Genomic DNA, 13,296 nt, shown 5'->3' on the forward strand with positions numbered 1-13,296 from the left:
GCAGCTTGTGTGCTTTCCTGTCTTTTCGCCCATAAAGGTGTAGGACACATGCTTAATGTAAACGAAAGAATTGATTTTAATTGTAAAATAAATTTGAAAAAAAAAAATCAGATATTATACACAAAATCGTTTCAAGCTCTGTTTTAAAATTCCCGAAAAATGATTCTTGTAATCAGCTTTTATTTTGTCTAAAAAAGATATTCCACGGGGTCTAATTTCAGCTTTAACCTGGTTCGAGCATTCACTGCAGCATCTTATGGTAAGATGTGGCGGAGCTGAGGCGAGGCAAGCAACGTTTTATAACAAATATTATGCATCAGCAATAGGCGAATTTTTCATGTGAAGATGTTAAGGGTAACTGTCCGGGATATATTTTAACCAGAAAGGAATTGTCCAAGAATGTTTCTTTAGGGGAGAATTTTCTGTGGGGGGGGGGGGTCGGGTTTTCTGGTATTATTTAAAAACCAATCAGAAATTAAATATTAAAAACTGTATCGGTAGTAGTTGGAATGAGTGCTGTGATGGAAGATAATAGTAGCCAATTACTCTTTCTCATTGTGTTTATTTTTAGAAAAAAGTAATCTACAAAAGTACCCGAATCTTTTCAATTAGATATGCTTTCTTAAGATCTTCTGGAAGAGGCTCTTTAAACTACTATTTAAATACTTTTCAGTATCCCAGCTCAAGAGAATGTCCAGTCTGGCCATACTTCTCAGCAGGCAAGTAGACGGATTTTATTTCCGAGGGGGGCTAGGCATCGAGATCCCTCCGTGTTTACCTTCCTAAGATCCCTCCGTGTTTACCGTGATCCCTCCGTGGACAATATACACAAAATTTGCAAATGTCCAATTTAAATATACAAAATTTCAGTCTAGATGTGTGTTATCAACCCTCTTAACTTAGCCTAAAATACTTACTGCAATACAGTTTTCCATTTTGGGGGGGTTTACAGTTTTTCAGATATGTTGCATGTACCACTATTAAAACTTGACTGAATCAATGCCAATGACAGTTTTTCCACTTATCTACTTTTAAAATCCTCAGTTTTCAATTATTCATAAGTAGCCCAAAAGACTTAATTTTCAAATAATCCTATTAACATTTTTGATGCCCCGCAAATTTCCTATTTCCGGGATATACCCGGTCCAGGTTAACAGCTTGCATGAGCATATTCAGGTTTGTAGATAATAAATATTCCGTCTGTTCCTATGTCTTTAAAAATAAAACAAATGTTATTAGTATATTGCAGGAGGAACCAAAGGAAGATACTCTGAATGAACCAAGTGCTGGAAAAACTGCTAGTAGGCATCGGTACTGATTTTCTTTTTTTAAATTAAAGGATTATAGCAGCCCTGATAAACAAGGGGGATACAGAAAGGGGGGGGAGCAAACACCCAAGAAGGGGGAATAAGCAGACTGTTTCTGTTTTCTTTTTCGGGGACATAAAAGAAACAACTCTGCTAAAAACATAAAATTTTGTTTTGGTTATTTACGTGCAGGGGCGGACCCAGGATTTTTTTTGGGGGGGGGAGGGGAAATAGGTTGATCCGAAAAAAAAATTCATGGCGGGCTCAACAGCGGTTGATCCGATACAATTGCTTTTGGAGCAAATTTAAGCAACCCAACTTTTAGTTAAACAAGTTTAATAGACTACTTTAGACTATGCTAGGGAGGGTCACGCGCCCCCCTCTGGATCCGGCACTGTTTATGTGATGGTTTTCATGTGGCAAGATATTGGGACATTAATGACCAATGTTCACATACTTCAGAAGAAGGGTGGTGGATTCCCTCTCCCAATAGAAACCCACAATAATCATGAAATTGGTACTTCTACCAAAAATAATTCTAATTGGTACTTTTGGTAGTATCAATAAAGGAAGCAGACCCTTTTCGATTTTTTTTTATTTCGACATTCTATTATAGAAACAAGTCCATATCTGTTCACTTTTCTCTTGAGCTCGGATATAGAAAAGTATTTAAATACTCATTTAAAGCAGTGGCGGATCCAGGAGAGGGGGCCCCCGCCCCCCCCCCTGTAGCGTTGCCTAAGAAGTGTAATTTACTCAAGTTTGCGTTAATTGAACTTGCTCCTAACGCAAGTTTATCGGATCAACCTATTTTGCACCCCCCCCCCCCTAAAAAAATTTTTAGGTTGTGGATTCCCTCTCCCAATAGAAATCCACAATAATTATGAAATTGGTACTTCTACCAAAAATAATTCAAATTGGTACTTTTGGTAGTATCAATAAAGAAAGCAGACCCTTTTCGATTTTTTTTTATTTCGACATCAAGGAGGCACACTTGTGCCTCTATAAAGAGGCGACCCACCACAATGTTAAGCGATTTCAGGTCCTAGAGGTCGCAGAGAGACAGCGGTAATTGCATTTTGTAGCCCAAGATCAAACTAAGAAACTTGCAAAATTTCATCCTCCTCCGACTTTATCTTCATGGGGTAAACTGGGCCGGAAGTTTCGACCCTCCCACCACAGCCCCCCTTTACCGGTGTCCGATTCGGCTGAAATTTATAGGTTAAGCGTTCCTAGGGCCCGGGAGCGTCTCCGCGAACTTTCAGCTGAATCTGATAACTCCTTCCCAGTTTTCAAAAAACCAAATATAGCCACTTAAAATTCATCTCTTTTTTTTTTCTTAGCCACGCCTACAGGCCACAGTTGGCAACGGATCCGGTTGAATGAGGACTCATTCGAAGCAGAATTCGACCTGTTAGGGCCTTTTGATATTTTCAGACCGAAAAAATTATCCCCCGAATTTACATTTACGAAAAACCTCGTTTTCCTATATTAGCCCATGTTAATTTTTCCCTCCACAACCCCCCTTTAACGTTGTTCGATCGGGCTGAAATTTAGAGGATAAGCTTTCCTGGGGCCTGGGAGCTTATCGTCGAAATTTCAGCTCAATCTGATCACTCCTTCCCTGTTTTCCAAAAACCACATATCAAGATTTTTGGGAATTTGCTTGCGTCGAAAATACCTTCTATTTGCTAAACAACAATTACTATTGTGTTTGTATAGTCCAGCGGCTGAGACTTCAGACTTTCAGGCGGAAAACTCGGGTTCGATTCACCATCAGAGCAACTTTTTTATATACTTTGAAAAGAAACTCAGTTTCTTTTTTAAATTATTTGAAAAAAATTACGTTTTCTAAAGAGTTAAAGAGGCTGAGTTACAAGGTCGACCCTTAAAACGTACAGGGATTAGGAGGCACAGTTGGGGGGCTGTTAAAGAGGCTGAGTCACAAGTTCGAACCTTAAAACGTACAGGGATTAGGAGGCACCCTGTACGACGTGATTTGAGTATTCAGGAATTAAAAGCCTTAACACAAGAATGTTCAAGAGCGGGGGGTTTGGGGGCGGCAGCCCCCCAACTTTAACTCCTGACACGATCAGCTAACAGTTAGTCAAGCAATAATAAGTAATAAACTGTACAAAAACGTGCAGAAATTATTTGAAAAAAACTACGTTTTCTAAAGAGTTAAAGAGGCTGAGTTACAGGTCGAACCTTAAAACGTACAGGATTAGGAGGCACAGTTGGGGCTACCACCCCAAACTCCGCTTTCGCAGCCTTTAAATATAAAAAAATTTCTTTAAACTGAAAGTAAGGAGCGACATTAAAACTTAAAAAGAACAGAAATTATTCCGTATATGAAAGAGGCTGTGCCCTCCTCAACGCCTCGCTCTTTACGCTAAAGTTTTTACTTGTTTAACAAAAAGAGTTGTGAGAAAGTCAAACTTTAGCGTAAAGAGCGAGGCGTTGAGGAGGGCACAGCCTCTTTCATATACGGAATAATTTCTGTTCTTTTTAAGTTTTAATGTCGCTCCTTACTTTCAGTTTAAAGAAATTTTTTTTTATATTTAAAGGCTGCGAAAGCGGGGGGTTTGGGGTGGTAGCCCCCCAACTGTGCCTCCTAATCCCTGTACGTTTTAAGGTTCGACCTTGTAACTCAGCCTCTTTAACTCTTTAGAAAACGTAGTTTTTTTCAAATAATTCTATTATAGAAACAAGTCCATATCTGTTCACTTTTCTCTTGAGCTCGGATATCGAAAGGTATTTAAATACTCGTTTAAAGAGCCTCTTCCAGAAAATCTTGAGATAACATATCAAATTTAAAAGATTTGGATAGTTTCATCAAACTGTTGTTTTAATTTGGAGGCTCCTGGAATTATTACCTCTTGGGTCTTGAGTCCCGCTCTTTTCTTCTGCGTCATTTATGGCCTTGTTTCTGCTTATAACCGACAAAAGTCAGCAATAGGACTGTTTTCAATCAAAAGATATTAATTAAAATTTCTTTTGCGTTTTTCTGGCACTAATTTGACTTGATATCTTGTCTCTAAGAATGATATATTAAAAGGAAAATACGACTAATTATCCATTGTTAAATCCACCTACATATTATTCACGAAGGTAAACAGTGATTTTTTCGTAGAGGGAGGGGGATCTAATTCATTGGGGGAGCAACTCCAGCAAAATTCCGAAAACAGGTTCATAATACAAACGATAGGGTAAAAATATGGCCATTTTGGGAAGTAACACGGTTCCAAAACCACCCTTCGAACCTGACTGATATTAATTTATTTTTCCATAAAACAATTAGCCATTTGGAGCTACGAAACATGAACGGTTCAGGAGCAAACTTAAAAGTGAAAAACTAATTGACAAATATTTTAATGCCGGCTTTGATTTTATTGCACGAGTCGTATATGTGTAACAGAGACTGCCACAAAGAGGAGTAGGGCTGCTCAGGGGCGGATCCAGGATTTTTTAGGGGGGGGGCGTAAAATAGGTTGATCCGATAAACTTGTGGTGGGAGCAAGTTTAATTAACGCAAACTTGAGTTTATTAAGTCAATTATACCACTTTAGACTATGCTAGGGGGGAGACGCTCCCCTTGCCCCCTGGATCCGCCACTAGGTCTGCCATCTCCTCAAATCTTGAAGTTTAGACTGTTTTTGCTTTTAAATGAAATTTCTGATAAAAAAAAATTAGGGCGGGGGGGGGGTGCAAAATAGGTTTATCCGATAAACCTGTGTTTGGAGCAAGTTTAATTAAAGCAAACTTGAATTAATTAAGTAAATTATACCACTTTAGACTACGCTAGGGGGGGCACGCCCCCTTGCCCCCTGGATCCACCACTAGGGCTGCTATCTCCTCAAATCTTGAAGTTTATACTGTTTTTGCTTTGCTGAAAATAAGATATATTTTCAATAATTCATTTAATTCCTCACTTGTAGTTTTTAAAATGACTGGAACCAACAAGTTTGAAACTTTTGAAACGTTGAAAACTTTAATCCAACTGATTTTTATGCCTGGAAAATTTAATAGCAAAGTACAAGATGGTAGCACAAATAAAACAAATGGTACAAATTATGGCTAAAAAACTTTTACTCATAAAATATGTTAGGTTAAATTTTTTGTACTGCTGGTGCGAAACACCTATCAGAATCGGAAGAATTGTGGGCCTAAGTTTGTTAACACGTCAAAATCCCCTTTTATCTAGGAAGCAGGGGCGGATCTAGAGCAAAATCTTGGGGCCGAATGTGACAAGGGCGCCAATGAGCATAAGCTTGGGGGGGGGGCAATGTGACAAAGGTGCCAGTAATTGACCAAGTTGACAAGTTCATTCTAAAAAGAGAAGAAAAAAAAACAGGGAAAGAGGGCGCCAGAGAAATTCTTGCTGTGCTAGGAAGCACCACTTCTGTACGCCTTTATTTATCTGTTAATGTTAGTTTTCAGCCTGAATTGTGTAGAAAAAAGAAGTCAAAATTAAAATGACCAGAATGAAGAAACCAAAGATAAAATAATCCCAATTGATTATAAAATTAAACTAAAAACGAACAGAGACTACCGCAAATGAGAGTGAGGCTACCCTCTTCTCAAATCCTTAAAGTTAGATGGTCATTTACACTTTGCTTGAAAAGAAATACACTTTAAACGAATTGCTTTCGTCATTATAGCATTTCAAAAAAAGAAATCAAAATATCAATCAAGTTTACAGGAAAAACAAACAAATAATTTCCTACACATAATATACTTGTATCAATACATTTAGTTTTACTATTTTAAAACCACACTTATTTTCATTAACATTTTTATCCTTTTGGAATCCATTAAATGGAATAGAAAATAGAAAGCTAAATAAAACTGTCAAAATATCAACTGGCAATACTCGAAGCAATTTATCTAGTTTTCAGTAAAGCATAAACGAGTCCTAAAGTGGATGGGAGCCCCATTCTTATTTGTAGTGATTAGTTCGACTTTTGACTAATCCCGTTTGTCTAGCTGAAAAGCACTCGAATGAAGTTCACGGGTAACAAAAGTTGCCTTTGAACTTCATTGGATGCGACTTGATCTCATGTTATTTCAATATCGAATATTAAAAAAAGTCTTCTGAGTAACACTGGGCAGGTGTTCAATGGTGACAAAGTAAATTCCACAAGGCATACAAACTCTCAAAGTGTAAGAATCTAGAGGAAGTCCCCACTTAAGTATTACCAATAATTCCAGAGACAAAATATTTAACAGGAGAGATTCAAGCCAAATCATGTGTATCTAAAGCGTTAACTATTTGAATATTGTCATTTTTTGGCTGGTAATTCTAGAGTTAAAGGATAAGAATCCTTTCTTTTTACTTTTTCTCCTTATTTCGACCAGTATAAATATTGAGTATCACCGTGAAATAGGATAATGTACCAGCTAACGGATATATATATATATATATATATATATATATATATATATATATATATATATATATATATATATATATATATATATATATATATATATATATATATATATATATATATATATATATATATATATATATATATATATATATATATATATATATATATATATATATATATATATATATATATATATATATATATATATAAAAAAAAGTTCAAAATAGGGATAAAATCCTTTTAATAGACAGTGTATAATAAATTTCACAAAAAATACCAGATATTTCGGTCACATATGCAGTGACCGTCATCAGTAGTAAAATGTGACCTAAATGTGACCTGCATATGTGACCGAAATATCTGGTATTTTTTGTGAAATTTATTATACACTGTCTATTAAAAAGGATTTTATCCCTATTTTGAACTTTTATTTTATCGTCAAGGAAAGGCAGTGTGGTCTCAAAAATTATCTACGTATATATATATATATATATATATATATATATATATATATATATATATATATATATATATATATATATATATATATATATATATATATATATATATATATATATATATATATATATATATATATATATATATATATATATATATATATATATATATATATATATATATATATATTCGGTCCTATGTTTTGGATGATCATAGAAAGAAGTATCATTGAGGTAGTAATAACTTAAAATGTGGCCCACATGTTCACTAACGCACTGACTTCTGTTTAGTTTCCAATTCAAGATAGGCGTTGATTAGACGAAATAAGTTTTTTACCTGTATTCTGGTTCTTCTACGTTAGGTGACGCTAACGTTGCACTGGGATCTAGTAAATCAGGAGGCGGTGAACCAAATTCCTCTTCGTGTGATATTACTCGACCAGTAGTGTATGTCTGTCTCCTACAAACATAGCTAAGTCTTATCTTATGTCTTTCTTCATATCCTTAGAGTTAAGTTTTATTCAAAATGATTTCTAATAGAATTATATTTTAATACACGAGAAAGGACATAAAAAAGGTAGGAATCCTTAGGAAGTTCCTTTGCAGATTTAAAAACAGCATTTCCCAAAAAACTTTGTAGTCACAGAAAGTGTACATGATTACAGCGCCAATAAAGCATCACTTTCGCAATTTACTGAGTTGGGCTATGTTCAACACACAAGTGTAATTTTTATTACTATCAGAGAAATTTGAGGCAGATAATTTCTTTAATTATTTTTTTTATAGAAAAGACGGAATATTTAAGCAACAATTTTTTTTCTGCATGGCGAATATATCAAGAGCTCGGGAACAAATTAGTGTGTGTCTATGCTTTCGAACCAAGCTTAAGATCAACGAAGAACACAAGGGGCTAATTTAAGATAAACGAGATTGGGTGTGGATTTAAGATCAACGAAGGGGCTTTTTAACAATCATTTTCTTCTTTTTTTCAAAACGAAATTTAGCAAAACTATATTTTAATACACGAGAAAGTATATCTAAATAATATATATTAATACAGGAGAAAAGATATCCAAAATGGTAGGAATCCTTAGGCAGCTCCTTCGTAGATTTAAGAACAGTATTGTCCAAACACTTTATAGCCACACGAAAGCAGCGTCAATAACGCATCATTTATTGAGTTGGACATGTTCAACTTCCAAGCGGAACTTTTATGACTCACCAATCAGTGGAAAGATTTGAGGCAGTATATATATATATATATATATATATATATATATATATATATATATATATATATATATATATATATATATATATATATATATATATATATATATATATATATATATATATATATATATATATATATATATATATATATATATATATATATATATATATATATATATATATATATATATATATATATATATATATATATATATATATATATATATATATATATGACCAAAAAGAGAAAAACAACTAAACAAATAAAAGAAAAATAACTTACGACTGGAAAAACCTGATAAGGTGATGGTGCGGAGAAAAACGGATACAAGCAGTATTTGAAAGTTTTCTGTATAGTGCTTCCAGTTTTTCAGTAATATCAGGAACAATAAATTTATTAATAACTACTCGGTTTTTTGTCCAAGGTGGAAGAAATAACAACAGTTTACAAAATCTAAAACAATTAATCTGGATTCTTTTTAACTCATTTTTCTTCAGAAGGGGAAAAATTCCAGAAGCAAAAAGAATTGAATGGTCACAAAAAATTGGGTAGAGCTTGGCCAACGCGAGTTTATTATATTTACCGAATTTATTATATGTATTGGAGGGCAATTCAGAAACTAACCTCCGGTTGATTGAAAAAAATACACCAAGTTAAGTAAAAATATTTTAATATATACATCTTACAACTACATCTTTGCATTATTTTTCGACATAGTCTCCATAACGATTGAGGCACTTATCGTATCTCTTCACAAGCTTTGAAATTGCTTCTGCATAAAAATCACCCGCTTGTGCCTTGAGCCAGCCTGTGACCGCATCTTTGAGCTCTTCGTCGTCATCAAACCGCTGGGACCCGAGCCATTTCTTCATATGCATGAAGAGGTGATAATCACTTGGCGCCAGATCTGGGCTGTAAGGTGGATGGTAGAAAACGTCCCACTTGAAGGACTCAAGAAGGGCTGTTATGCATATGTATATATATTGTACAATACATATATGTATATATATTGTACAATACATATATGCATATATATTGTACAATACATATATGTATATATATATTGTACAATACATATATGTATATATTGTACAATACATATATGTATATATATATATATTTTTTGTACAATACATATATGGATATATATTGTACAATACATATATGTATATATATTGTACAATACATATATGTATATATATATTGTACAATACATATATGTATATATATTGTACAATACATATATGTATATATATTGTACAATACATATATGTGTATATATTGTACAATACATATATGTATATATATTGTACAATATATATATATATGTATATATATTGTACAATACATATATGTATATATATTGTAAAATACATATATGTATATATATATATATTGTACAACACATATATGTACATATATTGTACAATACATATATGTATATATATTGTACAATACATATATGTATATATATATATTGTACAATACATATATGTAAATATACATATATGTATAAATGTATATATATGTATATATGTATATATATGTATAAATGTATATATATGTATAAATGTATTTATATGCATAAATGTATATATATGTATAAATGTATATATATATGTATAAATGTATATATATGTAAATATACATATATGTATATATATGTAAATATACATATATGTATATATATGTATAAATGTATATATATATATATATAAATATATATATATATGTAAATATACATATATGTATATATATATATATGTATAAATGTATATATATGTATAAATGTATATATATGTATAAATGTATATATATGTATAAATGTATATATATTTTCAACAGCAACAACTAAAATGTTGTGTCCATAATAATATGTCATACCCACGTCTTTTTATATCCACGTATTTTATATCCATAGATATAAAATAGACAGTTGCCCACAACTGTCACATATCATCAAATATACGATGAAGACACAAAATTTCCTACTAAAAAATTTTAATACTACGTAAATATTTAAAGTGTTATTACAAACAAAGCGTTTTCAACTGTTGCCTTTGGAATTATACATACTATATGGGCGAATCTATTGCCGTTAGTCATCAGAAGAAATAATTATGTTAAACAAATGTGGAAGGTTACCGTGCATCTCTAGCGACCTGCTGCTGACGCCTTGCTTGCACCGTGACCGTTATATCATGTGGCAGCTTCCAGAAGAATATACATCCATCACCAGAAGCAGTTATCAGGTGTTTGCCGTCTGGTGTGAAACGTAGACCAGTAACTAATTCCGAGTGACCACTCATTGTTGCCACACATTCTCCACTCAGGTAGTCATAAATACAAAGGGTACGATCTGTACAGCTAGTTGCTATATACATTCCGCTACTGTCCATGCTTAACTAAAAATTATGATAGTTGTATGAATTAGATCCTTTATATGTGGTAGATTAGAAATGATCAATCGATTTTTTTATTTTTTTTATCTACAATTTGGTATAATTATCAGGGGAAAAGTCCAATTTTGGCCGAATTTTGACGAAATTGGTTATGGTAATTATAAAACTCGAAAGAGCAATTTGTTCAAGCGCACAGATTTAATTAAGGGTCACATTGGTAGTTTCAATTTTTGCTCAAATATGACAAAATGGGGAACAATAATGATAAAACAAGACTAAAAAGAATAATAAACTACAAAATCAACTACACTAAATTCTACGGATGAACGCGTTTTATTAGAGTTTCTAAACTGACAACAACGTCAATTTAGTTCATCGAATCATATAATTCATCTCAAATTTATTAAACTAATCAAAACCCAAAGTGAACAAATGAAAGGCGTCCCGCAGAAAGTGTTACAAATCAATATACATGAGGTCATAAATTGGACAAAAAACAGTTCTCTCTAATGTTGATAAGCATTAGAAAGAAAATATATTAATTCAAATGGTCTTTTTACAGAGGCAGATGGGATGCCGTTACCCATGCAGCGGTCCGGGGTATCAAACCCTGGAATCCGTTATGCAACCACAGGGTACACAAATGGTCGGGCACATATAGTTCTTGAAAAGGCAGTGCGGTGGGAGAGGTAATGTTGAGCATACATTACAATAAAATTATGTTGTCTCTGGCCTTTGATTTTAAAAATACTCATAAACAAAATCTACAAACACTTACATTTAGGAATCTACTTACTTCATTTTTCAGCATAGATTGCGGATATGCACGTATGTAAACGAAGCCGTTTGAGATTTGAGGCAACTCCCCAAATAATTTTCTGAAGGGATGGGGGAAATGTAACTCTGGTTCGTAAAGAAATATAAACAGTATTTTTGATTATAAACGACTTTATCAAAAGCTAGTTTTAGATTTAGTGAATGTTTAACCAGGTTTTTGGCTTATCAAGCTTCTCCTTGATCACCTTTCATGCTAACCAACTCTAAGCTTTGCATTCCTTATAACTTCCCACAGAAACTAATTCGTTTTTTCGTAGATTTCAATAAGGTAACGATTTATAGAGGCTGCTATTTGAGATTCCGAAGTTGCTGTGCATGTTTTGTGTTTGACTTTTGTCTCTTTTTTTCAAGATCTGCAGTATCAGCAAGTAGGCTATCAGGTATTAGTCTTCGTAACTGCGGGAGAGTCCGCAAAGTAGGAGGCTGGATTAGACTGGACATTTCCCCTTGCATATGTTGAAGACCAGTAACATACATAACATGCATCATTAGAAAACATTATCTCACTCGTCTGGTGAAACAAAAACAGTTTCAATCCTTCACTCTCCCAGAATATTTGTAAGACTCAACCTAACATGGACCAATAGGGTAAAAAAGCTTATATTTTGATAAAAGCTGTTTTATCAAAAGAAAAAGCTTTCTTTTGATAAAAACGAAAATTTTTGATAAAAAAAAGAAAAAAAAAATTCCGAAATTGCTCCCCAAGACTTCAAGAGGGACTTGAAGGGACGGCAACAGTTTTCAACTACACTTACACACTTCAGCTGAACATGCAAAAAAAGAGATTATCAAAGCACTAGTCTCCGAACCTGTCGAAAAGTCTAGACAGCACCCTCCCGCTCCTTCATTAAGCCTGAGATCAGCCATGAACATCAACCCCTTGGAAAGATACAACAAAGAATGTTGAACTGTTTAATAAACAATGTTTTGTATCTTTAAATCTTGTTATGATGCAATTTTATCTAAACACAAACAACAGGTAGAACATTAGGGAATTTTTTTGTAAGACAGTGGAACTCAAAGCTCCAATGAATATTTCGACCTTATATCCAAGGGCCGTTGTCAGCAAAACACAAAATGAATATACTTGAAAAAAAAACAACCTTTAAAACTATAAATGTTTTTAAAACAGTCGCAGAATGACCGAGTCCAGGTTGAACTTCGTTGAAGTGAGGATTCTGGGACTGTTAAAAAAAAGTTTTAAAGGTCATATTTTAATGTAAGTTTTTTTTTATATATTTGTGTACTGCTGAGGAAGGCCCTTGGACACAGGGTCGAAGTATTCATTGGAGGTTCAAGTTTCGTAAAAAAAAATTCCCTATTGTTCTACCTGTTGTTTATGCTTATAATGGAAAGGCAGTGCGGTCTTCGTCGCTATTTAATTTTATATAAACCTAAGGCACAGCTAGGTGGATACTTTTTTAAAAACAGAAGTATGAGAGACAGAAAAAGTTGACAGAGGATTCAATATATCTGATAAGATATATCACTCGCCTTGTTTAGATAAAGCCTAGTGGGTCGTTATAGTGCAACAGCAATTTTGTCCTCGCTTGACATTGTGCAACCAAAGTTCAGCCAGGATACTAGTTCTCGGTTAGGCCACATCGTAATCTTTTCCATTTTTTTTTTTTTCAGTGAGTATTTTATTGATAGATTTGTGTGTTT

General features: G+C 33.4%; 1 protein-coding gene across 2 annotated transcripts in view; it reads right to left on the bottom strand.

Moving 5' to 3' along the window:
- Positions 1–13,296, bottom strand: part of Wdr62 (WD repeat domain 62) — a 250,842-nt gene that overhangs the window by 78,059 nt on the left and 159,487 nt on the right. For both annotated transcript variants that reach the window (XM_089090029.1, XM_089090028.1), the window contains exons 13-14: positions 10,538–10,797; positions 7,496–7,618 (exon numbers count right to left, since the gene is read on the bottom strand). In XM_089090029.1, the coding sequence (XP_088946155.1) occupies positions 7,496–7,618; positions 10,538–10,797 (383 nt within the window). The remainder of the gene's footprint in view (positions 1–7,495; positions 7,619–10,537; positions 10,798–13,296) is intronic.

The sequence above is a fragment of the Artemia sp. Qi Xiang Cuo genome, chromosome 6, assembly GCF_049724085.1.
Source record: "Artemia sp. Qi Xiang Cuo chromosome 6, ASM4972408v1, whole genome shotgun sequence".
NCBI lineage: Eukaryota > Metazoa > Arthropoda > Branchiopoda > Anostraca > Artemiidae > Artemia > Artemia sp. Qi Xiang Cuo.